Source organism: Ammospiza caudacuta, chromosome 2 (genome assembly GCF_027887145.1).
Source record: "Ammospiza caudacuta isolate bAmmCau1 chromosome 2, bAmmCau1.pri, whole genome shotgun sequence".
Taxonomy (NCBI): Eukaryota; Metazoa; Chordata; class Aves; order Passeriformes; family Passerellidae; genus Ammospiza; species Ammospiza caudacuta.
The window spans coordinates 35,850,907-35,863,768 of NC_080594.1; the positions used below are offsets into that span (position 1 = coordinate 35,850,907).

Genomic DNA, 12,862 nt, shown 5'->3' on the forward strand with positions numbered 1-12,862 from the left:
AGGACAACTTAATAAAATACAGCTCATAGTACATCCTTTTAAAATTACTATTTATTCTGAAAAATATTTGGTTTTTTAAAAAAAATTCCTTTCTGAATTCTCCAGAATATGAGTATCACATTTTTGCCTTCATGGTTTGCAGAAGAAGCATGTCTGAAGCACACTCTCATTTACTGGAAGTACTTTATAATGCACTGTTTAATTCAGAGGAGAAAATAAAGAGATGATGTTGCTGCAACCACGGTAACAATGTTAACAATGGAGTGGATGAAGCCTGAAAGGAAATTACTCAGCAAAACATGGTAATAAAAAGAAAAGTCACCATGGATTATCAAATGGGGTATTTAACAAATAATATGTAATGCAGAGATTACACAGTAATTCTGGCACTGCTAATTGCACTGATATATTGAACTGTACTTTGGGCCAGTGATTTGGGTCAACATGATTTGGGAAACAGGAAGGTGAGAGCAAAGAAAACTGAGTAAAATTCTTCCTCTGCAGAGAGTCAGAGCTATTAAGAAGTTACCTTGCAAGGCACCCGGTAGCAAATACAGACAACATTAAGAGAAGAGCTCTCAACAACCAAAGAGAACAAGGAAAACACACAGAAATAATTACTATTTGTCTAAAGCTCTCTTAGCTGTTGTAAAAAGACTCTGAGGAGAAAATATTTTCAAAAGGCTGATGAAATGTGTCTTGATCATTGGAAAGCTTTCTGATTTAATAAGAGGCCAAAATGGCTATCAGAAAACTAGCAGTGGACAGCATATTGTGATGTATTTAACCAAAAGTACTGGGATCTACACCATTTGGGCATGCTGTTTTCAAAAACCAGACTGTTATCACCATGTACCTAGAACCTGGTGTAACACTGCTGATGGCAACAGGAGCCTTCAAAGGCTTTGGCTAGTTCTGTATCAGTCACTACTGAATAAATGAAAGCATCAGTAATATTTATTAACTGCCCAGAGAAATAAAATTGTAGCATTTCTTTGGTGTTCTTGTTTGAAATACTTGTCTTTAATTATTTCCTGCTTTAATGTACCCCTGTGTTTATAACAGTTCTATAAGCATTCAGTTCTGCTGAGTCCTAAAACCCTATTCAGTTTCTTAAGCACTTTTTCTAGCAACAGTAATGGCTCAAGCAGTGGAAGCAGAGAATGTGGTGGTTACTGCAAGGAATGCTCTGTAAATCAGGTATTATGTCAATTAACATGGCTAAGAGTTGAGTCTGGGATGGTAGAGGAGGCAGAGCTATCATGTGAGCTTTAAAGTTCCTGATTGCCACTATGCTTCAGTTTTACAACAGCCTATCAGAATTTTTCAGAACGGCAATTTATTTGATGAGAAAGCAAAAATTAAGTGTAACATATCTACTTCTACTAGACCTTCTACTAGACCAGGCTGCTCACAGCCACATCCAGGCTAGCTATGAACAATTCCAGGGATGAGACACAAGGGAAATTATTCCTCTTTGTAGGATGTGGGTCCAAAATGCTGCTCTTAAACCTTTTCATCAGTAAGTGTCTGTATTACTACAGTCACCACATCACTTTTGGCACTGACTGGTGCTTTGAGAGGTGAAGCTAAAGATAAATGAACCCTGAGATGAAACTGTACATCCTAAACAGAGATGATCAACAGATGTATGGTGGAAGTGTTGGGGTGATCAAACTTATGTCCAATTCATCATTACATGGGTGATTGGAGTCCAGTAGTAAATCCTTTTGCAATCGTAGAAGGGATGAAGAAGTTTTTGCAGGATGATGGTTCCCACATGGCTTTAAATTGTGAAGATGGAAAGAAGTTGCACAGGGCAATTTGAGAGGAAAGGTCCTGCAGCTTGAATTTTGGCTTCCTGGGTGGTTAGATCTGAAATTTTAGTTCATATCCACTCATCTTTCAGTGTGGTGAAGTCACACTTCAGCTACACTTCTGCTGCAAGAATTTCTTCACATGATAGATCACAGTTGAGCATCTTCAACTCAGCTGAACTGTCTTGAGCCATCTGATGCTAATCATCCTGTCTGTGAGATCCTTCTGGCCATTTGATACAGCCCACATTCTTCCAAGGAAGAGATGATGGCAAAGAGAAACATCACGTCACTCCTCACAGCATTAATCATGCCTGATTTGTCCTGCTAATGAAAAAAACTGCTTCCTGTCTCTTGTTCCTTCTCATATTTAACCAACTACTTGCCTTGGTGGATATGAACGCTGAGCCCAGATTACAACTGAAGTAAATCCTTAGTTTGGAATAGTTTGGAATGGCTTCTTTGGAATAGCTGAAAATTGTGCTGTACTGTTTGTTTGTTTGTTTGCTTGTTGGTTTGTTTGTTTTTAAAGGGCCACAACTCCACTTTCACAAAGACCAATTTTAAAAATGCTGTTGATCCAGGTGTATGGTAACCCTGTAATGATTGTACTGAGTAAACCAGTAAGTTCATTATCACACTGAAGGTAGAGAAAAAAGTGGTTTGGTTTTGTTGTTGGTGGTGGTTTTTTGTTTTGCTTTTTTATTGTTTTTTCTTGGTTTTTTTTTTTTTTTGGTGGGGTTTTGTTTTGGTTTTTTTTTTTTTTTTTTTTGGTTGGTTGGTTGGTTGTTTTTTTCAGGGTTTTTTTGTGGGTAGGGATTTCATATTGGAATATCTATGCATTTTCTGCCTATCTCTCAAGTTCAAATCTGTCCAGGGGTTACCAAGATGATTCATAATACTTTGGGTGGATCTGGATTAAGATCTCTATTACAGATCCAAAGGAAATAGACACAGCCCAGTTCCTGGATGCTTGCACACAAACACTGTCCATGTCCACACATGTTAGGAGTCCCCCAGACAGTACAAAAGCCCAGCCTGAATAGTCCTGCATAGCCCCAGAGGAAAAAGGCACAGCAGTGCTGCAAGAATTGAAACTGGAGAAAGAGGGATGCTTGAGAGACCCACACAGAAACCCACACTAGACAGCATCTAGTCTAGACCTTTCTCAGCAGATCTTTGTCTAGTTTACACTTAAAAGCTTTAAGCACTGGAAGTCCTCAGACTCCTCTGATCTCCTCCAGTGCCAAACTGCCTTCCAACTGTTTATGAGGAGAGGAGACTCTAGATGTTGTCTTTCAACTGTTTTTTCAATGGGTGATGTTCAGAAGATGAGTCAGGCTGTTCTTGGAGGTGCTCAATGGGAGCAATGGACATGAGTTGCAGTTGAAATCCATACTAGCTCTTAGAAAAAGAGCTGTTCACAGCCAACGTGGTCACCTCCAGAGCCAGGATATAGAGGCTGTGGCCTCTCCATTCTGACAGATACTCAAATTCTCAAATTGCAACTGAAAAAGGCCCTGAGTGACCCAACCTGACTTCCAACTTAGCCCTGCTTTAAGCAGGAGAGGGACCAGAGACTTTCAGCAATGCCTTTCAGTTTAAATTATCCTGTGGTACTCTATTTTTATAATGATTTTCTTATGATTAGAAGTTTTTTGGTTTTTTTTTTTTTTAATGTGACTAAACTGCTGAAAAATAAGGCAATTTCTGGAAGACTATTACCTCGTTTTTCTTCAATGTGCTCTTCTCTATGGTAAACAATTGCTGGCTCAGTACAAATCCTGTTTGCGGTTAGCTAAGGTACCGCCAGGAAACTCCAGGCTTCACTCCAAATGACCACTTCAGGAACTTCTTTTGCTCGAATCAGTCTTGCTGAGAAATGGTGCAATCTACTATAGGAAAGAAGTTCTCCTAGAATCTCCTAGACTTCCAGGAACCAGACTCCCTCTGTGCTTGGTTCTGAACTGTTAATGGGAGTTCACAGTTCCAGTTCAGATCATGATCATGCTGCAGAAAACCCCTTGAGGCATAAAAAGTGCCTGCTACATCAGCAATACAGTAGGATGGCACTGTCCCCAGGCAAGATGCAGCAACATGAGCTGTGCCTCTGTCCCCTCACTGTGCAAAGTCACTGTCCAGGTCAAGTGAAATGCACTGCCCACTGGAGGGGAAGCTGTCGTGGCTGTTTGAGTGGGCGGGATGTGAGCTCAGGGCAATGCCAGAGTTATAACTCAGCTCTTTAGTGAAAACAAACTCTCAACTTATTAAAAGCATTTGGCCTTCTAGAAGCATTCAACCTAATGAAGGTGACCCTTGGCACTCAGGACAGAGGCTTGGAACTAGATGTTTTTTAAGGTTCCTTCCAACCCAAACACCTCTGAGATTCTGTGAAAACCTCATAACAGTTTAGATAAAGCTACGGATGTCTTTCCATGCCAGCTCCCTGTTTAAGCGATCTATGGACTACAATACGCCATGAAACCAGAGTACTTCACAGACTTCCTTAAGGACAGGGACGGACTGTGACTGTCCTTTCTGAGCAGCGTATCTGTTCCTTTAAGGCATCACCACTTCTGAAATAAAAACAAACCTACTTTTTAAGGGAGCGACTCCTCTCCTTTCTAGGAACACAATAAATGTTTTGGCAGAATCGTGCTTTGACAACTTTGGATTTACAAGCATCAGAAGGAAATTCTGATTATTTATTTTAGATAAATAATGAACAGCATAAAAACTGCTGACTTTGACCTTCATTGGAGAAGTTGGTTTAATGAGTACCATAAACTCTTCTATTGATGGCAGGTTCATAAAGTCCATATTGACTTCTGCTAAAGGCTATAACTTCTATCAATACTGTCAACAATTAATATTGGCTCATAAAGGCATCCTGTAAACTGAGTCATAGCATTATGTTACTTTACATTGCCATTAGCAAAATTTCATGTCTTCTTGAAAATGTTTCTTCTATAAATCTCGGATTTCTCAAAATAGCATGTGTGATAGCTAGCAGCCCAGAGAAACACTACTTATGTGGAGTGAGGAGGGAGGAAACGCCTTTATGTTCAGCATAAAAAGCTTCTGAGAGGATCTCAGGCTTCATTTGCTCCTACAGTAGGTCTCAGGCTGTGAGGAGTTTGTGCACAAAGATTTCTCATGCCTTCATCTGTGCCAAGCAATTACAAAGGAAAATGCTCAAATTCTGCCTACTTAAAAGACTTTTCCCTAACCTTCTTTTCTTTCTATCTTGCAACATTTGTTTGCATATGTTTATATCACCAATTCAACCACAGTCCCTATATTAAAGTGAACTTTTTCTCAGTTCTGGACCAGTTTTTCTGACTGAACATGGTCTGATGTCTATGACATCTTCCCAGGAAAGTCTAAGCATCAGATGAAGCTCATCACCAGCACAGTTTGGATTTTAATGTTTTCCTTTAATCTCCACCACCTCTTTTTTGTCAGTATGAACAATACTATTACATACCAGACACCACAGCAATCTATGTTTTATATGTGCTACACAGACTTTTGATTTCAGTATGAGACAGGTTTTGTCATTCAAAACACCCAACATCTAAGACTGCAAATGCCTAGGCTCCAAGGAAACTTATACAGCATTGTGTGTTCTCCACCTCTCATTTCTCTTTTTATAGCTGCTATGAAGTGATGGTTCAACAAATGGTTAGTGTGCCATTAAAGTTAAGGAAAGGGGAATTGAAGGCTGTCTCCAACCTGACATGAGTCCTTCTCCCTCTGTGATTACTTTCAGTAAAGCCTTTCAAGGCACGTGAAGTTGCTACTGTGCTGTTTCTAGTATAATTTCATTTGAAAGTGATCTGTAGGTACAAAGTTGCATTTGCAGGTGTAGAGAGCAGGGAAAAAGACTCCAACAGATAATGCAATTCTTCTCTGTTAAGACCAAAGGGGGGGCTGGGGGGGGAAACCAACCTAGAATTCTGTATACTGCTTTTCTTAGTAGGCATGGAAAGAAAAAATGTATGGGATAGGATTGCAGCTGCTCATACATCACATGGAAAGCACAAAAAAAAGCTTGGATAGAGGAGAATGGGATGGCAGTGCAAGGCGCTTGCTTTTGGCTGTTTTCTAGCAATTTCTTATGAATGTGCAAAACTATAATTGACCGTGATCATCCCTCTGATTTTTCATCAAAACACAAGGATCAGAAGGAAAACAATGCAACCTGCCACTATGTGTCTGCTTGTAAGACACTACACTAAGAACCTTTTAAAAAGTATGATAAAGATAATTAAAAAAGATTCTTCTGTACATCCTTTGAACAGAAGACCATTTATCTTTGAACTCTGCCTAATATATCATTATCTCTGAGTAAAAACTTAATAAGCTTCAACTGTAATTTTGTTGGAGTTAAACATAAAATCATGTGGGTGGTGTATGTCTCACTGTCATGGCTTCCAGAGGAAAACTTATCATCATTTGTCACTATAATACCGTGGCAGAAAGCATGAAAAGAACAAGTGATACAGTCATTTCACATGAGCTTTCTGCACCGAGCACAAGTGCCCAATGACTTGCACGCAGCAGCTATATCAAGAAGCAGGCTGTGCTATAATTGAATTAAAGGTGCAAAGGCATATAGGACTGGATGAACTCCTGGGTCAAGTTGCAATTGAATCAAAGTCCCCTCTCCTTCTCCTACACTGCTTGGCAGAACTGCTGACCAAAAAGTTCCCAGACCTACAAAAGGCACGCAGGAATCCCTGCAGGTGGGGACACAAAGTTACAGAGATTAAAAAATCTGTGACCTTCAGCTTTTATTTTACACAAAGAAAAAGGCTTCTAAAAATATTTGACCATCGTTTTCCTTCAGAGAGCAGTCAGCCAATTTACATAAATGAAGCGGCCCCTGTCAAGGAACCAGCAAGGAAGAGAAGAAAATTATCTGCCCAGAAAATCTGAGCAAAGATAAGAGTAGCATTGGCCAGAGGAGGGGAGATTTAAATGCCTTCCCTCTGAAAGGTTGCTGCAAAAAGCAGGGAGAGTATTACAGCTATTTAATGATCTCTGTCGCAGTGATAAATAAGTAGGAGCTTCTCCAGCAGTTCATTAACAAAGACTCTGTAGGACAGTAAAAAGGCCATGACTGGGGCTGTTAGAAGAGTGTTTTCATGGAGTCTGATAAAAAACCTCATCACTAAACCTAAGGAAGATTAAAGTGGAGTAGTAGGAAGAGACACTCCTTATAGAGCTTGGGGCTGACACTTGCATGCACTGTTACCACTTACCTGTTTCAGTATTCTCATGCTCCGTGTCAGTGAGGGTGAGGTTGGAGTTGGCCCGGCTTGACAAGCAGGAGCTGCGCCCGGACTTGGTGTTGCGGCCCCAGATCCTCACTGGGTGCTCGGGTGACATGACCACATCTGCCTCCGTGTCGGCATCCGAGCCGGCGCTGAGGGAGTAGCCACAGTGAGGCAGCCCGATGTCGGTCCGGTACAAAGCCCCGTGTGTCGGTGTCACATCTTCAAGTCCCAGCTCTCGTAAAGAGAAGTTGGGTCCTGTGAGAAAAACACATCAGCTGGGTTATTCTTTAATAGGGCACAGTGCCATGTAGCACAAGTCAAAAGCTGAAGTGTTCATCTTCTACTTTCATGTGGGACACAGCAGCGTGACAGTAACACACAGCAACATTATACCAAAGATACCCTTCTTCTATGGTCTTGCTCTGAATGAGACCAAGAGACCACAGAATCATAGAATCATTAAGGTTTTAAGATCATCGAGTTCAACCATTACGTCCAAGTCCACCACGAGACAATGTCCCTAAGCATCTCATCTACACTTTTTTTTATAACAATTCCAGAGACAGGTGATTACTCCACTTGTGTAGGCAGCCTGTTCCAATACTTGACCACTCTTCCACTGAAGAAATTTTTCATAATATCCAATCTCAACCTGCCCTAGTGTCACTTGAGACCATTTCCTATTGTCCTATTACTTGTTACTTGGGAGAAGACACCAGACTCCACCTCATGACAACCTCTTTTCAAACATGCCAGGACTAAAAAGTGGCTGCATTCCTGCTTCTGGAACCTGACAAAAACGCAGGGCATGTTCAATTAAATCATCAAGTTTGAAACCAAAAACGGATGTAGAAATGGTGCAATACTTTAGGAGAGGCAAAAAGTAATCTTCTGGTGAGAAAAGCAAAATGAGGCGTGCAATGATCATAAGTCCTACCATACACCTGACAACTTCCCTACAATAGACAATTTGAGTGAGTTCTGCTCATTGAAAACTCCAAAATTACATACTGGGGATTTAAATTTCCTCTGGCAATTTCACTTTCGCTGTGCTGACCACTCACACCTTGACTCACATTTAGCTATTCATTCTGATAGAGGTTATTTGGCCACAAAGAGATGCAATTGTTTAGCTGACTAAAAATATGACCTGAAAAGTGACCCTTGACTCCATGTCTAGTTACCTGCAGAGCTTCAAAATCAGACTGAATGGATGTGAATAAAGCTTCCAATATTAGCACACTTTGTTTGGGAAGTTCCACAAGAAGTTGGGGAGAGCAATTTTAATCCATATTTATTTATTAATGCATGCATTTATTTTTCAACCCTGAATATCTTGAAAAGATTTTGGCCAGTCACGAGTGCCTTTAGCTGCACAGTGCATTTATACAGCTCAATGCACCCCTGCTTCTGTTATGCTATGCTTTGGATGGATTAAAGAACTGAGCAGTTTGCAGCTCAGGCATATTTCAACAAGATAAATCTGAATGCACAGTCTCCAGGATATTTCAGGCACTAACCTTCCTTTGAACACTGAAGTTCATAACTACTCATTATTGAAATCTGTTCATCAAGTCTGGATCTCAAGGTTGTATCCAAAGCTGAATTACCATTTTCTCCTTTCTCAAGACCCATAATTGTGTGGTTTTTCTCACATTTCTATTTGTTGATGTCAAATATCATACGGTAGAAAATGTGTATCCAACAGAAACAGTCAGTTTTCTACTTTTCCAGAGTATGGTTTCATACTTGTGGAAACACTCTAGCTTGTCCTTGAACCCTGATGATTGCGGAAGGTCGCTCATATTAGAGCACACATGCATCAGATGACACGTGGCCAAAAGTAAATGCTATGTTACTACATTTTTTCATTTCATTTTTTCAGTTGACTTTATAGCTCACAGTGAACAGAGAAAAGATATCTGAATGCCAGGTGAATAGTTAAGACTGGACAACATTTTCATGTATAGCTCAGAGAATGAGATGTTTGTAGGAGAAAATTCGGATTCAGCTGGTTCCAGATCTGCAGCTGACAACACTCCAACTGCATAAAGGATTCACAAACTTCACACCTTTTTAATTGACCAAACAATATTATGCTTTCAGACAGACAGAAAAGGTTGCTTGGGGCTCACACCTCTGCCTGACCCTTGCTCGAGAAGCACAATGCAAGCTTGTGGCAAAGTAATAACTTAACATAATTACAAAGTGGTTTGAGAGATTGTCCTCTACATTCTCATGGCATAAGGAAGCAAATAAACCCGACCTAAGTTATAAATGCTAGGGAGCTGTATCTCCCCAGAGACCTTGCTCTTCTCTTCTAGTTTCAGCTTATGTTTAAGACCATGGTTTTCTAAACCATCCCTTGTGGAGTACTGAAAAATATATTTTGGTTTTCCTTACGTGTTTGAGTCTCTGATGTCATGTTCCACCTTTGCTTGAAAGAAGCCACACTCAGCATCATCAGACACATCAATGTGCAACATGACTGATGTTCTCCAGCAACAGCAGCTCATAAATTATGAAAAATGACTGCTACAATTAACTCAAAATCAAATTTATTTGCAATAAACAGCAGCAGATGCATTGATTTTCATATTCTATGCTCACTGTTGCCTTTTAAGCTGGAAGAACTCACGTCAATAAAAGGAGGATAATAAATATCCAAGACTTTTTAATTCAGATCTGGTCTATTTTCTCCTGTGCTGACTTGCACATTTGCTGACACTCACTCTAGCTAAAACCATTTAAATGCTGACTTGTTTATTTACTGAATTTATTTGGTCAATTTGAAATGTTTCCCTCCTCTGCCTTCCAAACCAATGCAGGAGAGAAATTCACTTTGCCTTGTTGATGTCAAGCAGGCTAATAAGGCTTGGTTTCAGTTGGCCTCAAGCCAAGCAGCATCACAAAGAGGGTCCATTCATGGCTTACTGCCAGTGAAAAATGTGGCACAGAAAGTCTGGGATAATTGTTAACACTCCTCGGGCCAGTTTTGGGACCCTCAGGATAAACTGAGAGAAAGCTTTAAGTGTAGCCATTTGTGAGAGTTATATCAGAGACAGAACTGGTGCTCTGACATGGTTAATCTTAACTTTTCAATGAATTTCAGCTACTTTGACCAGTCATTTTTACTATTTCTCAGTACCTTCAAAATTTTCCTAGGGAAGCATGAGCTTGTGTATAGAAAAATTACACTCCCTGCCAACAGACTGGATTTTCAGGAAAAGTAATCTTTTGTGGACTTCTTAGGAGAAGTCCATAGATCTGCATGGCCTCATGAACTTCCAAGTTGAGAACCGCTGACCTGGACTAATTCACATCTATCCTGCATGGTGAATATATTGTATCAAATAAGCAAATGCAATGACCTAAAAAGTTTCCTTTTCTTTATAATGTCGTACATTCCTTAGAGGGGATGAAGTACTTCAGAGTTGCTAAGAGGGAAACTGCTTTCATGATGGCACAATGTTACTTACATCAACTATTGGCCCTTTTGTTGATTATTGCCTATTGCAGCTATTCTGAAACTCAAACACCAAAGCCATATGCATGAAGATACTTCAGCAAATCATTTTGCTTGTGTGTGCCTTGAAGAGGAGTCTTGCACCAAAACCACAAGTGCGTGATTTTTAAGGAAAAATCAAACAGCCCCCAAGTTTATTGAGTGTAATTATATGTATTCCTTTTGGGGAATCAGCTTCTCCAAATTGCAGAGGATGTGCTCAGAGTACTCTGAGTAGGCTAGTTTATGTCCATTTTCTGGAATGCTGCCTACTCTATTTGACTCACTTTACCATTTTATGCTTTTCTTGATGGACTTCTAAAAACAATTTATGTGAAGTCCTGGTTGGAATCTGAACTACATCTCTACAGAAAAATGAAGATGAGTCTTATAGTAGGGGACAGAAATCTTCCTCATACAGGCAATAACAGCAGTGAAAATGGTAACTGCACAGACTTCAGGGTATCTGGAATCTCTGTTAGAACTGTGGAGTCTGTGGTGACTCTTGAAATTCCACATCTTCACCTTCACAGATACCAGGACTCAGATTCACTAAATGTGCTCCTCTAAGGCCTAAAGATGTGCCTTACTCTTTAACATTGCAGCATGTCCCCAAGGCAAACCTAAAGCCTGCAGACTGTGTACAATGCCAAGAGGGGTCATTCCACCTGGAACGCATTTGTCTCCTTTCTTCCAGGGTTCTTGGGTTTTGCTGTAGACCAGATGGACAGTGTGGACAGTGACACTCTCCACTTGTTGCCTCCTCCCTCAGCATCATTGTTGACTTCCTTCATGACCGAGCAGACATGTGACACAGTGAAAGTTCTCCTGAGCAGGCAGGAACATTCCATGCCACGTCAGTACCGTGCAGCATGTGCACACGGGGCTCTAGTCTCATGGTGGGAAGTGGCAAAGTGCTGCTGCAGAGAGAAAGACTAAGACATAGAGAACGTGTCTTAGTAAATGCTAATGCACATGGGATATGGGTATGCCACTTAAGGACACTGGGCTGCACACAGTGTCTTGTGCAATACAGGGAAGGTGATCTCTGCCGCTCTCTTTAAGTCTCTCTCTTACATCATGCTTTTGGCCTCAGAGTCTTTCAAAGGTAGCCTCCCACTCAACTCTGGCTCTCAGCTGATTCCCCCATGCTGCTTACAGCTGCATCAGCTGAAAAGCACCCACCTGCTCGGCAGAATTCATCAGCCTCCTGGTGCACCATGTCTTTGACGCGATTGCTGTAAGTCAGCCTGGAGTCCTGATCATAAGCCTTCAGGGTCTCGCTGGAGCTGTAGGACTTCTGGGGTGCCTTGCTGTCCTCACTCTCGGCTGAAGAGCTGGTGTAGCGGCGCTCAGTGTCGCGGCGCCGAGTCAGAGATCGATACGGCTTCCTTTCCTTTACATCCATGGCACCCTTGTCTGAGTATTCAACATTAAAATAATGACGTCTGTGTGGCGGTCAGATTAGAATAACCTGAAAGACAGAATTCAAAAATGTCATGCCTTTGGGCACTCAATGGCTAGAGTTTGCCTTCTTTATACATTCTTACACTGAAGAAAAGGGATGTTACTTAATGGATTCCAGAAAAACCCTCTTAGAACAATTATCAATAAAAAGAAAGTCTCAATTATGTGTGACTCATTTAATAATTGCCACTGCTAACAGGATACATATATGCACCAGCCTGCATCTGTCTGAACTAGACATACACTTGGGAATTTGAAACTGACTGTGATATTCTGTGTCTTCTTTCTGTAGCAAGTGATTCAGACACCTCAAGGAGGCATGTATTCATCAGGCATCTAATCTCTGGGAAACCAGGTAATGCTGAAATGTCTCTATTTGGGAACTGGAGGGCTTTGGAAAAATGCTGTCCTGTGGTTTCAAAAATGTTTCCACAGATCATGAGGTTAGAATGTATGAACAAAAGTCTGAGATGGGATAAGAAGGCAATTGGGAAAGGAGAGGGAGAAAGGAAGGACTGAAGGAGTGACATGTGGATGGAAATTGCATAAAAATGTCTTCCTTTTCAGAGGGCTCATCTTTACTCAGCTGGAAATATATTAAAACTTAAGCAGAGCTGAGAAAGTGTAAATAAATGACAGTGTTCTGCTTCATGTAACAACATGGCCTGGGATTTATTTCTGTGGAAAAATCAATGTATATATAAACACAGCAATACAAGTGTACATGTCTGCACACAGAGAAAACAGATATCAGAAAAAAAATGTATTAAAAGTATTTTTGTCAAAATAAC

The 12,862-nt window shown here is 40.7% G+C and overlaps 1 protein-coding gene across 1 annotated transcript in view; it reads right to left on the reverse strand.

Annotated features, from left to right (window-relative positions):
• Positions 1 to 12,862, reverse strand: part of TENM4 (teneurin transmembrane protein 4) — a 387,133-nt gene that overhangs the window by 322,864 nt on the left and 51,407 nt on the right. The window contains exons 2-3 of the mRNA XM_058800438.1: positions 11,790 to 12,078; positions 7,085 to 7,354 (exon numbers count right to left, since the gene is read on the reverse strand). Of these exons, the coding sequence (XP_058656421.1) occupies positions 7,085 to 7,354; positions 11,790 to 12,012 (493 nt within the window). The 5' untranslated portion in view covers positions 12,013 to 12,078. The remainder of the gene's footprint in view (positions 1 to 7,084; positions 7,355 to 11,789; positions 12,079 to 12,862) is intronic.